At 40.7% G+C, this 19,137-nt stretch overlaps 1 protein-coding gene across 10 annotated transcripts in view; it reads left to right on the forward strand.

Moving 5' to 3' along the window:
- The window catches only part of si:ch211-285f17.1 (sickle tail protein homolog), a 150,940-nt gene that overhangs the window by 110,079 nt on the left and 21,724 nt on the right, over nucleotides 1–19,137 (forward strand). For 9 of the 10 annotated variants that reach the window (XM_056254172.1, XM_056254168.1, XM_056254171.1 and 6 more), the window contains 5 exons: nucleotides 717–810; nucleotides 12,342–13,096; nucleotides 14,399–14,503; nucleotides 14,849–14,898; nucleotides 15,544–15,707. In XM_056254172.1, the coding sequence (XP_056110147.1) occupies nucleotides 717–810; nucleotides 12,342–13,096; nucleotides 14,399–14,503; nucleotides 14,849–14,898; nucleotides 15,544–15,707 (1,168 nt within the window). The remainder of the gene's footprint in view (nucleotides 1–716; nucleotides 811–12,341; nucleotides 13,097–14,398; nucleotides 14,504–14,848; nucleotides 14,899–15,543; nucleotides 15,708–19,137) is intronic. The other variant, XM_056254170.1, reaches the window with a different exon arrangement.

Below are 19,137 nucleotides of genomic sequence, written 5' to 3' on the forward strand. Positions count from 1 at the left end.
TTTTGAAGTCATTGGATGACTTTGAAGAACATTGAAGAACTGGCCACAACTAAATTTAATCATTGACTTTTTCTCAGATCTAATGAGACTATAAATAGTGACTCATACACACATTGTCCTGTAGACAGAGGAGCGGTCAGTACATTTACATTTCCATGATGATGCAACATGTACTTTGAGTCAACTCCTTTTTTATCAAGGCTGTAAATGTGAATTATAGCCACATGACCACATATCAGATTGCATGAGAAAAATGTTCACGTCACTTTACACAAATAGGTATAACACGCAAACTCATTTTGAGAGGTCCAGGAAGACAGAGACTTAAAACCATAAATAGTTGGTTAGACAGTTAATGTTTTAGCTCAATGCTGTATTAGTAAATCATTTCTGGACCTACATAGAATTATAGTCTGGACATTAACGGATATCTCAGCCACCATGGATTTTGTAACAGTGAGTCGTAGCTTCTCACCTTCATCTCCAGTTTCTCGCTCCAGCTCGCCTGTGTCTCTCAGTGAATCGCTTTATTCTCGTGATTCCTTTGACCTCTCTCGCTGCCACTCTCCGCTCTCGCGTGTTGATATACCGTCGGCCCTAGTGCACCCTGTTGTAGCAGAGCTCAGGGGCCGACCTTCAGGGTACCGTATGCGACCCCGATCGGATGGTGACGTTTGGTCTGGATATGTGACCGATGTGGATTTCTCCCCGCACAGGAACATCACAGATCACTCCTGCCTAAAGGTGTACCACAAAGACCCAGCGCAAGCTTTCAGTCATGGAGCCCGGCCAAGCAATGGAGATGCAAGGGTGAGTGCCATGCTAGTGTGGACATTTTTGTTAGACCAATAAGAAGTCAGATTCCTTAACGGAGATATGTTTTTGCTAATGGTTAGATAGCTGATGGAAAATTTCAGTTTGACATGCTTTGTATTTGGTCTTGATAATGTCAAATTTATATTTGTGATCTAAATACCTCAGACTTCCACGCTGCACGTCTGAACAGAGACATATTACTCAAGGAGAGCACTAGATAAATGAGATTATCAAATAATTTATGGAGTTTGATGAAGTTGAGAACTCTGGATAGTCACCCAACAACCTACATGTTAGGTCCACTAGTCTATCTACTACTATTCAAAAGTTTGGGGTTGGTTAGATTTTTTGAAAGAAGTCTATAATGCTCACCAAGGCTGCATTTATTTGATCAAAAACATCTCAGGTTACGACTGTAACCTATGTTCCCTGAGAACAGGGAACGAGACACTGCGTCAAAGCGCTAGGAGAAACGCCTCAGCATGACTGATGACTGAAACACTGTATAATCACGACAACCTTGTTGGCCGGCGTCAGCCATGACGTCATGCTTTAGCGCCACCAGGAAGAATAAAAGGGGCACCTAGAGAACATGTCATCCACTTCTTCGTCTGAAGGGACTGTAAAAGCGCAGTGTCTCGTTTCCTGTTCTCAGGGAACATAGGTTACAGTCGTAACATGAGACGTTCCCTTTCGAAAGGGAACTCGCACTGTGTCAAAGCGCTAGGGGAACGCTGCCATGCTGAGGGGATGCTTTAGCAACTATGGCTAAAACACATTACTGCTTACATGTCAGGCTAACAGTAGCACTACTCCCTACGGCCACTGCCCGAGCTCCATGCTAAGCAAGGGGGAACTCCGTGAATCACACAAACGGCTTGCCAGCTCAAGGGCATGGGAACCACAGCCCGACTTTCAGAGGGGGGTTCCTTTAAGGGAGTATGGCCCAGAGCCTATAGGCCCTAGCCTGCTACTTTCGAGGGGACAGAGTCAACCCCCATACCAGGGAGGCTATCCATGCTTAATGCTGAAGCCAACAACCTGCTCACTAGTATGGGAAGCGGAGGCCTCAGCAGGATGACTCAAGAGCAGAGGAGGCCTGCCCACTTACACCAATGTGGCTCTTCCAGAACTTTATCTAAAATGTGAAAAGTTCATAGTTCCAGAGCTCAGACAAAGGGCCTAAAGCAACTCTATTATCGAGAGGGCCCCTTTTTTTTACTATTACCTGCAACGCTGTTTGCATGGAGACCTCAGCAGGATGACTCTCGAAGGAGAGGAGGCCTGACACATGCTAGAATACAGCTACAGGCTCTCCTGGAGGCCTCAGAAGGATAACTCTATTAGGAAGAGGGGCCTACCAGACTCACACCGGCATCTACCAGCTAACAGGCTGTATATATGGAGGCCTCAGCAGGATGACTCATCCTAAGAGGGGTGATTTTACCACTGTCTCAAACTTAGAGACATATACTGCCTCACAGGGCTATGGGGAGCATGGGCCTTAACAAAGAGACTCTAAGAAGAGGAGGCCTGCCATACTCACACCCAAGTGGTCTTAAACTAGTTTTTCTATTTGAGAGAAACCACTATGTTAGAAAAGAAACCCCATAAAGAATATAAACACTCTGTCGAGCTCTAGAGAGCGGAGGCCCCTGATGTTATGGACTAAGTGGGAAAGAGGAAAAGGAGGGTGTGCACAGGGAAGGAGGCAATTACCTGTCTCTGCTCATGGCAGGACGCTCACGTCTGGCCTGAGCTACTTCCCTGACACCCTGCTTCTTCCTCCTGGACTCGCACCGCCTCAATGACCTACTCCTGCCAGGAGGAGAGGCACGAGTGGCGACTGAGTCCCGCTGGCCCTGTCTACGATCCTCGGAACGAGAAGGGCCAGGACCCTCAGGCTGTCTGGGTGTGGGCCTGAACCGGCGTGGTATACAAGATCTATATGCCGCTGAGCGCACCTTCGCCTCCCTGAACTTTCCGACCACCATCTCAACAGAGGTCCCGAAAAGCTCAGAGGGCGAAACCGGGGCATCGAGGAGAAAAGTTTTCTTCTTCTCCCCGATGCCTGCCAGGTTCACTCACAGATGCCTCTCCGTGGCCACCATGGCACTCCGTCCCCTCGAGAACAGAGCCAGGTGTGAGAAATCTTCCTAAAGCGCTTGTTAGCCATAGTTTCGTTTAACTCACAGTGCAGTAAAACAGTCCCTAAAGACGAAAAAGAGGATGACATGTTCTCTCGGCGCCCCTTTTATACTTCCTGGTCGCGCTAGAGCATGACAACAAGGTTGTCGTGATTATACAGTGTTTCAGTCATCAGTCACGCTGAGGAGTTTCCCCTAGCACTTTGACGCAGTGCGAGTTCCCTTTCGAAAGGGAACAGTAATATTGTGACATATAATTGCTATTTAAAATAACTGTTTTCTATTTGAATATATTTTATATGTATAAACTGTAATTTATTCCTGTGATGGCAAAGATGAATTTTCAGCATCATTACTCCAGTCTTCAGTGTCACATGATCCTTCAGAAATCATTCTAATATGATTTGCTGTTCAAGAAACATTTCTTATTATTATCAATGCTGAAAACCGTTGAGCTGCTTAAGAATTTTGTTGAAACTGTGATACATTTTTGTTCAGGATTCTTTGATGAATAGAAAGTTTAAAAGTTAAAAAGCAGCATTTATTTGAAATAGAAATCTTTTATTACATTATAAATGTTTTAAGTATTGAACTTTTGATCAATGTAATGTGTCCCTGCTGAATAAAAGTATTCATTTCTTCAAAAACAATGTACTGACATCAAACTTTTGAACGGGAATATATGTGTGTGTATATATATATATATATATATATATATATATATATATATCTATATCAAAGCATTATAATACACAGTTCGAAAAATTAAGTCATTTTTAGATTTAACAGTTAAACAATTAAAATGGGTGAACAATTAAATCAGCTGATAAATATTGAGTATTAATTGATAAGGTAAAAAAAAATCCCTGTTATCGGCCGATATTTTTCCGATATATATTGTACTTAGCATTCGTGCATTTGCTGGACGTGACTTTTAACAAACGTAATTATAGCAGGCTTCTCTACTTGTTCGAACAACCTACTAAGTAGTCAGTTTTTCCGAATCCTTCTGTAATGCCCACATGTTGCCACTTTTCATTTTTTGGCATGCTCAGAAAAATGAACTGAGGGCATTATTTAAATAACAGGTCCCTTCCCGGCCTCCCCTCCCCTTTTCTTTTCGACCATCACCAGGGATCCCTATGCTCTTCACAGTTAGAGTCACCCCCACCCCAGTCACCCCATTCCAATCCTTTCATGTCCGTCTTTGTCCCCCGGGCCTAATTTCAGGGGGATTGGATCAGGATTGAAACAGAATTGGTGGAAGCACTGAATAGAAAGCAAAGGCTTTTTCCTCGTTCCTTTTCCTCCCATAATCCTCTCTAATCTCTTGCCATGCCGGCCCTGTTTGTTTGGTGGTGATGTAACGGAAATTAGATCGCAAGGCTTTCATTTTCTCTATGTTTCCCCAAATTTAACAAGGTAGCCCCAGACTTTTGTCTGTGGTAATCCTCGGTTTGGCTTTGACCAACTTGCACAACTAATATGCATTTGATTAGAGTTTTAGACGCTGCCGTAAGAGCCCTTAAGGGAAGTTGTGAAAGTTCCAGGAAGTGAAGGACTTTGCTCACAATATTTTGTTTGATTTTTGTTTTGAGAATGTGTGCAAAGTTAGAAGTTGAAAGGCGCCTTGTTTGTGTCACATGTCCATGTCTAAGTGGATTAAACTATGGTGAGTGATGGCTTACAGTCACATATGTACACGTTTAAAGGGAGAGAGAAAGAATACAAAATATAGAGACTATTATCTGTTTGCTGACAAGAGAGTGAGAACAAGTTGTTCAGACAGTTCACAGGAAGTGTTATTGTTTGTCATTGTGGCAGTTTAAAGAGATTTTTTTTATATGGCTATGTGATTTGTATGTTGGTATTTTACTTTTAGGCAAATGTGTGACTGTAGAAGTGTTTGGTCTTGGATCGCCATCAAGTTCAGGCACAAATTAGAACAATAACAAGTCAATGAAAGTATAATCAGCTAGAAACTGTGACACTTCACAATTGGACTGTTTTGAGGGTTTCTTGTCTCTAAAGCCTGTTCCACCTTCAAGAGGTTATTGCATAATAGCTATCAAGGCTTTAAGTTTCGTACAAGCTCTCACATGCTTTACCACGTGACTGACATGGATCATAGTTTGACGCCCAGCTCATATTGTGTTTCTGTAAAAACATAGCTGCCACTTTGCACGAAAATGATACAAAATAAGATCTGAAGAATTTAAAAAAAAATTAGTTTTGCAACAAATTATCAATAAAATAAGCTGCTTAACCTTCAGAAAATATCCTCTTTTTTTGGACTGCAGTTGTTATAATTTATTTATTGTGTTACTTGCATTTTTGTGACTGCTGTTTTAGATACACTAATTAATACACTTGCACAAATGTTATAATAACATTTGTAACTATATCAATTCAGTAGAGTATGTCAAGAAAAATTATGGTTGCTCTTTGCAACCAAGAGGGATGCAGGACGTGTATCTAAGACTAGATACTTTTCAGGCAATGTAGATAATAGTTCTTCATAAAACATATCTAATGCATATCGTAACAAATAATAAAAAAAGTATTTTGTGCCTAAAATGCTGTAATGGGACACTCAAGTCTACAATATTTGCTGTTTGTACCAGTTGGCTGATTGGTCTTATAGGTGAGTGGATTTTAAATGAATATTCTGGTCTGTATGTGTAGCAGAGTGATATGAAGTTTATGTCTTTAAACTCAGTACAGATGACTTAAATCTCTCAGCCAATCAAAAAGCAGTAAATCGTATTTCTTCTATGTCACATGAGAGTCATTCCACTCCTTCCATCTTCTCCCATTGTGGAAAAGGGAAACATTCAATGTCAACACACAGCAGTGGACGTCCATAAACAATGGTTTATATTCACATGAAACCTGAGCATGAATCAATATGCCAGTGAAAACTTTAGGACATAATTATTTGTTGATATGTAATATAACACACATTGCTAATGGTTTATTGACTCGTCTTTGTCAGGCGTGACAGGCTAAACGACATGTTGTATAAATATGGAACTATATCCAGTTGGGAGCGTTGCCTGCAAATCTCCCAGTATAATTGTGTTTGTTTCAGTAATTCAGATATGGCAATTGAGCTTGATTTGAGGCCAGAACGCACACACATGTTGAAGACCATGTACAAACACACACTTTTGACCACAGATGTTGTTATTGTAACTGTCAGGGGACAAGAGATCCATTATGCTTTCATCCAGTGCTTATACTGAAGTACACACACACACATACATGTGCATGAGCGAACACACACAAAGAAACACATGATCAGCCAGTCTCAGTTCAAACAGGCATGGAGATACTCAGACAGACTTAACAGACTGATCAAATAATCCCTGCACCTGTTCAAACACACCATTTGTGTCTGTGACAGAGAGAGAAGAAGAGTCTTGATCATTGTCATAACTTCTTGTTGATAGCCTACTTTATAGGCTCTTTTTTTATTATAATTATGTAAGAAATTATTTAAAGGAACACTCCACCGTTTTTTCATATTAAACTATGTTATTCCCTTAACTAAGACGAGTTGATACATACCTCTCTCGTCTCAGTGCGTGCACTCAATCGCTCTGACGTGCGGTGACACTTTGATAGCACTTAGCTTAGCCCAGTTCATTCATTAGGATCCAAGCGGAGAAGTGATCAAACACCTCCACGTTTTCCCTATTTAAAGCTGCAGTAGGGAGCTTTGAGAAAACGTTGACTTAGCCTGAAAATTTGAACAAGCACAACTTACAGGTCCCACCCCCTTGCTCTCTGCTGCGCTACAGCCCTCCCTCCACAGCTCGTCACCCACAGTGGAGCCTGTCGTGAACGCGCAGGCTAGTAAACAGGGCCACCCATAACGGCGGATAAAAAGTTATATGGCACATTCACTAATAGGGACTAAACGTCAATAATATGCTTTACATTGACTATGGCCTGCCCATACTTTGACTACAAACTTGGTCCTCAAATCATTATGTATTTTCCAATAGCCTACATGTAACTTTATAACGTTGCACTCTTTCTATAAGTTATAAATAGCTAGTAAGATAACGTTAATATAACGGTAACTAACGTTACAGTATGTAAGTAATTATTCTAGCGATATATAATGCTAGATAAGGTGTGCTAGTACATTATTTCAGCAACATGACAAGCCAGTGAATTAGCAGGTTTCAATTGTTGCTTAGCAGAGTGCGTGATATTTTATCTACATGTTATGCGGCTAGAGTTTTGACACCGAGTCAATGGGCTCTGTGTAATTCTTTCTTTTTCTTCAGGAGTGATGATATTACTGCGCCGAGTCGAAGTGATCCCCAGCACTTGCTATGGTATTCCGCCATACATTATAGTTATGAGTTACCCACTTTACACGCTTAGAAAAGCGCAACGTTTTATTTTGTGTCACCATTCTTGGTCGAGTTACACTACTCGTGTAACTGTATTTAAATAGGGAAAACGTGGAGGTGTTTGGTCGCTTCTCCGCTTGGATCCTAATGAATGAACTGGGCTAAGCTAAGTGCTATCAAAGTGTCTCGTCCGCCAGAGCGATTGAGTGCACGCACTGAGACGAGAGAGGTATGTATCAACTCGTCTGAGTTAAGGGAATAACATAGTTTAATATGAAAAAACGGTGGAGTATCCCTTTAAGAGTGCAGTTGCAAGCATAATTGGCCTGGCACAATATTGGATATTTCCTAGCCAGACAACAGTCAAGCATAATAAATCAAGACAAAGAAAATAAATAAAACATAAAATAAATACAAGGAAAAGGGAGAAAACTAGGCAACTAGAGATTTTCTGCAAGTCTAAATTAATCTATTAAATTACAGATATTTAAGGCATTCTTCTTCATTAATTTCAGCGATAAGAAATGACACAGTTCCTTTTGAAATATAGAAATTTGGTAAAGGGATCCAGGATGTTTAATTTATAACACAGGTGAGATGGTACCTGGCGTTTCCGCCTGACGCACCTCCTCCGGCGCCATTAAACATATGTGTCACAAAGTGCCCAGAGACTTGGATGAAGATTCAAACGCAGCTTTTATTGGGGCAACCCAGAATCGTAATCCATAAAACAGGCAATAGGTAGTGATGGCAATTTCAAAACACTGCTTCATGAAGCTTCGAAACCTTTACATATCTTTTGTTCCGAATCAATGGTTCGGAGCGTGTATCAAACTGCCAGAGTCATGTGATTTCAGTAAACAAGGCTTCAATCAGTCATAAATGTTTCGAAATTTCAATGGTTCACCGCTAGGTGCGATGATCTCTGTGCGATGAATCATGAGGAGTCACTGAGAACCAATGAACAACTGTCTGTTGGTTTTATGTAAATGTTTTAATTAGACATTAGTATAATTAAGATGAATAATGATAGTCTCTTATTGGCCTGTTAGCTGAACCATTCATAGAACAAACCCTGACAATTGATAAAAGAACAGACACTTGATAATCGTATTAGATGATTAGATAATTGCATTTGGAAGATTTTTTTTTTTTTTTTTTAATTGGAATAGATATGTAAATAGATTTGTTTTTATGCATGTTTGGCCTGGGTTTTTGTTGCATTTACACTGTTCTGACCACTAGGGATCACCGTGAAGCCGATGTCGGCTTCGACAAAATACGGCACATTTGCTTCAACTGTTTCAGTGGTCCACGAAGCCTCGATCTGCCCACCACTAGCAATAGGTCAAAACACAGTTCAGATAATCCAAAAACACAACAGGGCAGAAAAAACACAGCCAGACAGGAAAATCCAGGAAACCAGGCAAAGTCAAAACCAAAAACATGGGTAACCGGAGGGTGAGCACTTAGAAATGCAGTGTGACACTTACAAGACTTCACGAGAGGAAGAGTGAGAGGAAACACAGGGCTTATATACACAGACATAACAAGCTAATGACACACAGCTGGATGTAATCACACAATAATGAGTCCAGGCAAAGGTTTATGGGAAATGTAGTTCATGATGGAATGGCAAAGGACTAGGGCGGAGTGCCCTCTGGTGGCTATCGTTAGACACTCCGGCTGTTTCTGTGTAGCAGTTAATTTAATTGCTAATTTAATAAAAAAAAAATTAAACCAACAGTTGGGTTTGTCCATATTTGACCCAAACATACTTTAGGTTGAAACAACCCAGCATTTTTAAGTGTACAGATACAGTTAGAAACTGTGTATCCGTACTACCCACGCACACACACATCTGAGCTCACACGTATTCAACCGCATACCAGTCTGTTAAAACAGAAAGCAGATTATTGTGCAACGTGACTGACCACAGTTTACAGATGACCGTTAATTTGAAACAGACCCATAAAAAGCAATGCAGCTCTCTGCAAGAAATCAAAAATGTATCATAGCACGGGATCTGTGAGAGTAATGGTGTCTTTTGCCTACACTTTCTGTTCATAGGATTTCAGCAAGGCCTTGTGACATTTTATCTAAAAAAGAAAGAGGAGCAGAAAATGAGTGGAAAAGGGGGCATCAGAATATGTCTTTAATCCCTCTTGGGCCAAACTCAAACCAAATGTTCTCATTCCATCATCTTTTGATTTCTTTATTTATCACAGGTTTAATGTTTCATGTCAACCTTCCTACAGCAAAATTCTCTACCTTTTAAGGTAATCCAGAGAAAATGAAAAGATGAGAACCCGGAGATGTTGAGACAGGCAAGAACTTTCATGTTATTCAGACAGTGTTGCTCAGGTAACATCTGGAGATGATTGTTATGCCTCCCAGGGTATCAAACTCCAAGTAAAAATGCATAACCTGCTCTCTATAACGTGTGTGTGTGTGTGTGTGTGTGTGTGTGTGTGTGTGTGTGTGTGTGTGTGTGTGTGTGTGTGTGTGTGTGTGTGTGTGTGTGTGTGTGTGTGTGTGTGTGTGTGTGTGTGTGTGTGTGTGTGTGTGTGTGTGTGTGTGTGTGTGTGTGTGTGTGTGTGTGTGTGTGTGTGTGTGTGTGTGTGTGTGTGTGTGTGTGTGTGTGTGTGTTTTTGTTTTTGTTTTTTTTTATTTTTAATTTAAATTTTAGTTTAAATTTCAAATTTAAGTTTAGGGTCAGTACGTTTTTTTTTAAATGAATTCAGCAAGGATGATCAAAAGTGATAAAGAAATTACAGTAAAGACATTACTGTCAATAATTTTTCTGTTTAAAAAAATAATTCTTTTATAAATAAAAAGTTCAAAAGAATAGCATTCTGTCTATTCTATGACAAGAAATACTGGGCATGTGAACAAGCACCTTTGGTGGAAAATAAGCTTTAATGTTTATGTTGTTTCCTCATATTTATACTCCTGTTAATCAAGAAGTCATAGCTAGAAAATGTATTGTTCCTTGTCACCCTGGTATGCTAAATATATATATATTAATGGGGATATACTTCAGTGATATTTTACTCATAAAAAATTCTAGGGTTGCCAATAATTGTGGCCAACATTTTTTGGAGAAAAACATTTATTTCGTAATGTGATTCCCATCCCCCCTATATATATATATATATTGTCTGTATGTGTAAAGCGGTAAAGCAGGTGAAATGCATATTTATTTATAAGATTCACCAGCATGGTCATATGATGTTGCAGAAAAGCATGCTGTTGTCCTGAAGCAGATAAAGACTTGGAAGTGTCACCTGTTCTGGGTGTAGCCTGAGCGCTGACTCACCCCTGCACAAAGCGCTCATTGTTTCAGATACAGAGAGACAGGGCGATGCTTCGAGCAAAGAAACCTCATTTTGTTGTCTTTCTATTATTTTACAAATCTCTTTGGCTTAAAAGAACATTCTTGTCTCTTTCTTTTGTATATAGTATTTCCACTTTGTTTGTTTTCTATTTTTGGATGAGGCAGATATAGTCAGACAATAACTCTGTAATAACTGCTTTGCTATCTTTTGCCCTCATAAGCAGCTGCCTTCTAATGTGGCATCCTAATTAAATGGAACCTGATTTGATTTGGGACGTTTGCTTTAAATGAGTTACTGATGAACAAATAAAAAAATAAAAACAGGTTTGGTGCTAAATGAAATTGGGCCTGAGGTGATGAAAAGGTCTGAATTACTTTTTTGTTTCTGTCATTTTTACGCACCGAAAAAGGAAAACATCTAGTTTCACTCTGAACCAGTTTTTGTCTGAATTCTTTTCATCTGTCAAGTCATATGGTTTTTCCTGTTGCTCCTCATTGCTGAGTTTGGAGACAGATACATAGGAGTTTGTCTGTCTAGTATCCTCAGGCGTGAAGTTCTGCATTCTGAAGCTGATTGGAAATCTTTTATCTGCTCAGGTCATACTTTTTTCTCTTACTTTGTTGCAGTCTTAATCATGTTTTATTTTTCCTGTCTCCATCAGTTACGTTCACTAATTGTTTATGAATGAAATGGCAGTTTATCAGTGCTTTATCAATCCATCTTCTGCTTACAGTAGATTGTGGTAAACCAGTTGCATTGTTCTATGGATGCACCTGTTTAATGCGATACTATATCCACGTATGCCTGTTAATTACATTGTGGGATGTGTGAACGTTTTTTTTTTTAAACCATGAATACCATGGTCTCTCAGTCTTTCTTTCTTTGACTTCTCTCAACCCTTTTCATTTCACATGTGAGATGGAAATGTAACACTCCTTTCTCACTGAGATGGCTGAACAGAAAAGCCTTTTAGACTAAACTGGAACAATAAAGATCACATGGACCATCATTTTTACGAAAATAAGAAACGTTGCCCTGTCAACTAACTAAGTTGAAGTACTAAACTTACTGAAACTAAAACCGAAATAAAATAAATGAAAGCTAAATAGACCCCCAAAAACACAAACAAATAAGACAAACTAAAATTAAAATAACAAGTTGATAATATAAAAATAAAAACTAACTCAAAACATTAAAACAATACTATAATAGTATATAAATAATGTTAATACTAAAATAACTGTGTTATTTTAGGGCTAACACTGATTTAGAACCATGTAAGTGTACTTTAGTGTAGTTTTATTCTCTAATTGTCCCTATTCACCTCTATTACATATGATTTATGGTTTTAAATGTAGAAATATGGTCAGAAATATCATTTGCATGTGATTTCAGCTGGTATTTTTTAAGGTTCTTAAGTTTATAATTGTTTATAATTATTTTTATTTATTTTAGCTGCATAAGCCATGTTATTGAATACAATGGACCTTTTGTGTTCATATTACATATTACATATACATTATGTGTAATTTGAACATATCTCTTACTTTCCCTGCTGAAAAAAAAACAGCCTAAGCTGGCTGAATGACCAAACTAAGCGGTTTTATTTTAGCAGGATTTGAAATGTTTTACTCTCCTTTAATGTGAAATCTTATGTCCTCTCTCTCGTTCAGGTTCACAGGGAGATGATGTATGGTGGACGGGATGGTCATCCTCTCCGGCAGCCCCCGATGGGTCCTCCTCCACCCCACATGCAGGGCTCCATGTCCCCAACCACACCTCATGCGATGCCCCCCTCCCCGTCTCGTATTCCCTTCGGCCCACGTGTCTCTGGTGGTGGGGTTGCCACAATGCCACGTGAGCGAGCCGGACACACACTCCCCGCACCCGCCCGCGCATCCTCCCCCTGCCCGAGCGCCATCCTTGAGCGGCGGGACGTAAAACCAGACGAGGACGTAGAGCATGCGAAGAGCATGTCGCTGCCCGCCCGAGCCGAAAGTCATTACGCTGACCCTTATATGTTACATCACCAGGTCCTGCCCCCTGATGCAGTAGACCATGCCTACCACCGTGCCACCATGCGCTCTTACAGTAACCCCGGTGTTCCTATGGAGCCCCCGGACCATCATTCACTCTTCCGACAGAAAAGTAGGAAGTACACGGATAGCCAGCTTCCTATGCTCGGCTCCAAAACCCCACCCTCTTCCCCGCACCGGATGGGCGAGATGCGAATGATGGAAATTCACACAACCCAACCACAGAGCTCCATGACTATGGAGAGGGCCTCTCCTGTCAGACAATCATTTAGGAAGGAGTCTCCTATTACAATGGATCCCATGGTAAAGACGAGGGGTGGCATGGGGTCCCCGGCCACCCCGGATCTTCAGGTTCACAATCCGCTGACCCCCCCGACAGATCCTCAGACACGGTGAGTCAATGTTTAAGAGCGAACAGGGATATCTGAGCATGGAAATAACTAACAGGAAACATTAGCATCCATGTTCATATTCTAACTCTGCATCAGTATGTTGTCTTCCACTGCATCATGTCATTCCCTAACTGCATCCAAAAACACATCGACAACGTCTCATCTAAATACTAGCAGCCGTTATTATGTTCACATAAATCATTTAGCTGGGTTTGTTTTCAAGTATATAGCCTTAGGTAACTCACAAAAAGGCTTTGAACTGTAGTTCAGTCAGCTTTGTTTTACTGTGTTGGTTAAGTGGACTTAATCGTATCCTTTATGCTTGTATGTGCCTTGTAAGTCAGATTTATTGTGCTTGGCGATGTACTTGCTAGCAGAGAACAGTCAATACACAGAGTCAACATGCTAAACTGTTTTTACAGAGCAGAGCACATGCAGGCCAGACTTTTCTAACATTATCTTGCAGAGCAAAGAAATAGTGGTTTGAACAGTGTGTGCATTGGCACAGAAATGGCAAATGGGTCCTATGAGAATTGTAGTTTAATTTATCTCTTTTTTTTAATGCTTTAGTTATTTAATCATTTGGTGTGACAAGTTAATGATTGTGATGTACTGTTTTTTTGTACATGCGACAAAGATCACAGGCAGGAGTCCAGATCATACTCTCTTTCGCTTAATTCTTTTTGCAGTTAACATTGACCTTGAATCGTTTAAGGAAGTGATTTGTAATTTAAATGTGGTGAATAGATTTCCAAGAGTGTATGTTTTTACTTCAAGTTGTTTTATCTGTGCAATTTCACATAAGATTCCCATGTTCTGAATGGCAGCATACTCTACCATTAAAGTGTTACCATTAAACTACCATCAAATTTTGGGGTCGGTTAGATTTTTAAATACATTTTTAAAGTCTCTTACTTGCACTAAGGCTGCATTCATTTGATCAAAAATGCAGTAAAACAGTAATGTTATGAATTATTACACTTTAAGATAACTGTTTCGGTCTTAATAAATTGTGAAACATAGTTTATTCCTGTGATGCCTACGCTGAATTTCCACTGTCACACGATCCTTTGCTGATTTGATGCTCAAGAAACATTTCTTATTATTATCAATGTTGAAAACAGTTGTGCTGAACAGAACTGTCTTTTTATTAATGAGGAATTAGAGTAAAAAGGCCTTTGATAACTGAGCCATCTCATGAGGTATATAGTCCCACTGTTATTTCAATATGCTTTCCCCTCGTCCGCCCCCCACACAAACCCCATCAGTAGTAAGAGTGCGATATGCTCTATCTCTCTACAGAGAGAGAATGAAGGCCATGGAGGAGCAAATAGCCAGTCTGACTGGTCTTGTGCAGCACGCTCTCTTAAAGAGCCACAGCACTGACAGCAACCAGGAACACCCCAGGTAAGCAGGGCAGGCTGGGTAATGTAGTTCCCAGAAAATCACAACGTTTCCCAAATTAAATAGGAAAAGATATTAGGAGGGCTATAATGGATTAATGGTGGTGGTGGTAATCAGACACTAGGTCAGACTTGGTGGGTAAGATGACTTACTAACTGTGCATGAACTAAATTGACTACTCATCCTCACTGTAGCCGATATCAGAATGAATGGCAATGCCTGTGCCACTGTAACAAAGACTAACTTCAAGCGTTTTGTTGAGTGATTTTATCTGTGTGTGTGTGTGTGTGTATACAGTATGTGTGCATATGTACCTTCAGTCATTTGATATCTTTTAAATTTTTCCAGCGAGAAACCAGTAAAGTCTGGGTCACCGGCTCACAGCACATCTAGCACAGGTAATTTCCTTCCTTTCGTCCCTCCCGGACCCCCAGACCCCATCTGTTTGTTTGTGTGTGTGTATGTTGGCTCTCACCGCAGCAGATTGTAATGCAGTGGCTGTGAGAGCATCCCAACAATCCTACCTCTTCCATTCATCTGTCACTCAGAAATGCTGCCTGCCACAAGTTCTCCCACTCTTTCCACACATACACACTGACGGGAACGAGTCCCTCAGACAGCATAAGCCGCAAAAGAACAAACATGTCTACAAGCTGTCTTGTGCACGCACATAAATAATGTACTTTAGCAATAACTGACCTGAATTGCTGTATTTTGTTTATCAGTTGTGCTCAGTCGAGTTTGAAATGTAATCTTGCCAAGTCAAATGTGGGTACAACAACAAATATCACATATCCTTATAGGGCCAATATATGTGAATATACATTTGTTTAGATACTCAAATTGATTAAATATTAAACTCCATTTCTAAATGTTTACAATCTATAAAACTTGGATTGTAACAATATTTCCAGCAACCTATCTGCGTAACTGACCCAGACATAAGTTTGAGAGCACAGACTTTGGCACCTTTTCACCACACAGGCCATGAAATATTACATATGTCATGTTTTTGTTTTTGTGTGTTTTTATGTTTTGTTTAGGAGGTTCTCCAGTATTAGCACCAAAAGTTGCTGCAGCACCTCTTGAGCGTAGCCCCGCCCCTACACCACCACTAGGCCCCGCACCCTTGCATGTTAACTTTCACCTGTTCAGAAGGAATGTCTCTGAGCTCCGCCTCCAACTGCAACATATCAAACAACTACAGGTAATAAAATGCCAATCAGATAGTATAATGAGAAACCACATTTATAATAATTACTTTGTTCAACAGGTGTCTTTTAGTGTTGATATTTATGTTGAAGATAACATGAAACAACATTCATATCTCATTTAACTAGTGTAATGTGACATATTTACGAGTAAAACTTATTATTCCGTGCTAAATAATTTATGGAGGGAATTCATTATAGCCATTAGGATTTTAATGGATTGTAAAAATTGGGCTTTGGTATTAGTGGGTAATATTTTACTTCACTTGCACTGGCTTTTATATAACAGCCAAAAGTAAATTTTAAAACGGTTTTAAAATGTGTATTGATGAATCATCCAATATATATATTTTTACATTTAGATTATTTTAAATTGTTTTTAGTTTTTACATTAAAATCATTATACACTACTGTTCAAAAGTCAGTATGATTAAAAAAAACCGTCTCAGGCCATCCTTAAAAATATTTTGGTTTGCAGTAACAGCAAAAAAAAAAAAAAAAAGGGTCGGTAGGTAGGTCTATATTTTTTTTTTCAAGATTCAATGTAAAAAAAAAAAGGATAATTTTGGTCATGGTGATTACGTCGGTATGAATTTAAACAAATTTGCATATGGTGACGTCACTGACTGGGTCTTCAACCCATGCCTTCGGGCGCACCATTGCGAACCTCATTCTGATACAGGTTATAGACCACAAACAATTTGAAATCTTTGTAAAAAAAAAACATATTTATTGCATTCATTCCAGCTGCATTGGTTTGGAAAAAAAAATAGGCAGAATAAAAAAATAAAAGAAAAAAAAGGAGCCACTAGATTTCAATGAAAGTGGATTTTCAGAGGGAAACAAATAAATTAAAATGACTAATCTCACCAGCGCCGCGCCGACCAATAAAACAGCGCGTTTGGCACCATTCGTTTACATTTGACCCATACTGTTACAAGCCCCCTTTCTGGTCTAGGGGCAGGAAAGGAGGATAACAAAAAGTTGCAGGGAGAGAGTGAGAGATTTGACCCATAAACATCTGCTATTATTACCGGAAATCAGTGAGGTCAAATGGCTAGGCGCATTGTAGGAAACTATAGGCCGATTAAGTAGTCCTGACATATTATGGAATGGTCGATTTTCTTTTGTGCAATTTAGTACATTTCGGTATGGGATGTGCTGTTTTATTGGTCAGCGCGGCGCTGGTGAGATTAGTTCGCGCCGCTCTGACCATTGGCTGGCGCAAGCAAACACTTCTCCTGCGCTGTCGAGTCTGTCGCGCTCGCGCGTCTCGGTCCATTGAGCCACGCAGATTACAAGTCAGCGCAGCGCGAACTCTGTAACACACCGCGCCGTTTCGTCCCCCTTTCGGTGTGTTTGGCTTCCCACACTTATGTGTGTTTGTTTGTCAGAGCCTGCAGTTGCTGTGTGACGCGCGTTTGCGGTGGGCATATCATGACGAGCTGGACGCGCTCCGAGAAAAGGCCGTTAACATCGATTCCCCTATTCTCCTATTTGACCATTAAGAATTTCGAATAATGAGCGACTAAATGTAGGCTCATACAGACGTATTTCACAAGCAGCCGCGCCGCAGCCATCATCACCGAGCGCGAACCATTGACCGTGAATGAAACGAAGCGAACGCACAGACCATAGTGTGACATGCGTAAACCAATGGTGTAAACATAATCATCATAGATGACGCCACGGGGTTTTATTTAAAAGAAAGAACATAGCCTACGCAATTTATATTCACAATACTTACTATAATAAATTTATATTATTTTATTGCATTTGTATTAGTTGTTTGAAGAGTAAAAAAAAAATCGGTCGGTCTTAATGCAAGTTTACAACCGGCAAGTCGGTCGGACTAAAAGGGAAAATAAATAAATAATTGGGTCGGTCCTAATTTGACAGGGTCGGTCGGGTTACGGCAAACAAGAATATTTTTAAGGATGGCCTCAGGTTACGACTGTAACCTCTGTTCTCTGAGAGCAGGGAACGAGACACTGCGTCGAATGATGCTTTGGGGAACGCCTCAGTAGTGACGGGTGTCTGAGATTACAATCAAATCACGGCAATCCTATTGCCTTACTTAAGGTGGACGTTGACGCAATTTCTTTTAGAAACAAACTTTGTTATATTGTTTTCATGTTATCACTGTGAAGCGCTTTGATACAATCTGTATTGTAAAAAGCGCTATATAAATAAAGGTGACTTGACTTGACCAGCAAGAGCCCATGAATCATTAACGTGCGACCTGGAAGTATATAAGGGCGCCTTGCAAGCATGATAATCACCTTTTCGTCTGAAGGGACTATTTGGTAGGCAAGCCCCGAGGCATGGCGAAAGACGCAGTGTCTCATTCCCTGTTCTCAGGGAACAGAGGTTACAGTCGTAACCTGAGACGTTCCCGTCGAATGACACTTTAGGGAACGATATACCCACACCACCATGCTAAGGGGAGTGCATGCCCATTGGCAGTGACAACTCTCAGAACCAGCAAATTCAAATGAAATGCCAGAAAGACTCACCCTCAGGTCACACTGGGGTGTCAGTGACAGCGTTCCCTATGGTCATAAACCCTGTTTAATGAAAGGCCTACCTGGGCCTGCTCAAGGCCCTAGGACCACAACTTCAAATTAGAAGGTGTCCCTTCTAGGGAATGTGGCTAGGGAACCCGAAGGCCAATCACTATTCAGGGGAACATACTCACTCGAATTGCCACCAGGAAGGCCTGACCTGGCGTCACTTACATTGGACATTTCAGTCTGACCAAATTCCTGTCTGTCCGAAGACAGAGCCTCTGGAAACTTGCCTTTAGATAAGGCATCCAACCCGAGGGACTGCGAAGCTGACAGTGAACCACTCAGCTCGGATCTCAGAGACGGGGTATCCAGGAGAGCATGACTCAGCATAACGCTTACAACCCTTGCCAGCGAGGGGAGTTTCTCTGCTCGATCCACAGATCTACCCAGCGCTTGTGTTTCAAAGCACTGAGAAGGCCTGAAAAGACCTAAGGACTGATCTAACTGGGAGGCCTCACGAGAGGCCTATGACCGTCTGACCAGACTCAGAAGACTGAGTAATAATAATAATAATAACTTTAATTTATATAGCGCCTTTCATAAAACCCAAGGACGCTTAACAAAAGCAAGAGGGGGGAGAAGGGAGGGATACTAGGAGAAAGGTGAGAGGCCAGGAGAGCTAAAGCCCATAAGCCTCAGTGAAGAGGTGTGTTTTAAGCTGGTTTTTAAAGGTCACTAGAGAGGGAGCAGAGCGGATGGCATGAGGAAGCTTGTTCCAGAGTGATGGAGCACCAACACAGAAAGCTCTATCACCAAATGTCCGGAGCCTGGACTTAGGGACAGCGAGCAGGTCCTTGTCAGAGGACCGCAGGGACCGTTGCTGAGTGTAGGGATGGAGTACATCAATAAGGTACTG

The sequence above is a fragment of the Rhinichthys klamathensis genome, unplaced genomic scaffold (assembly GCF_029890125.1).
Source record: "Rhinichthys klamathensis goyatoka isolate OS25496 unplaced genomic scaffold, OSU_Roscu_1.1 h1tg000110l_1, whole genome shotgun sequence".
Taxonomy (NCBI): Eukaryota; Metazoa; Chordata; class Actinopteri; order Cypriniformes; family Leuciscidae; genus Rhinichthys; species Rhinichthys klamathensis.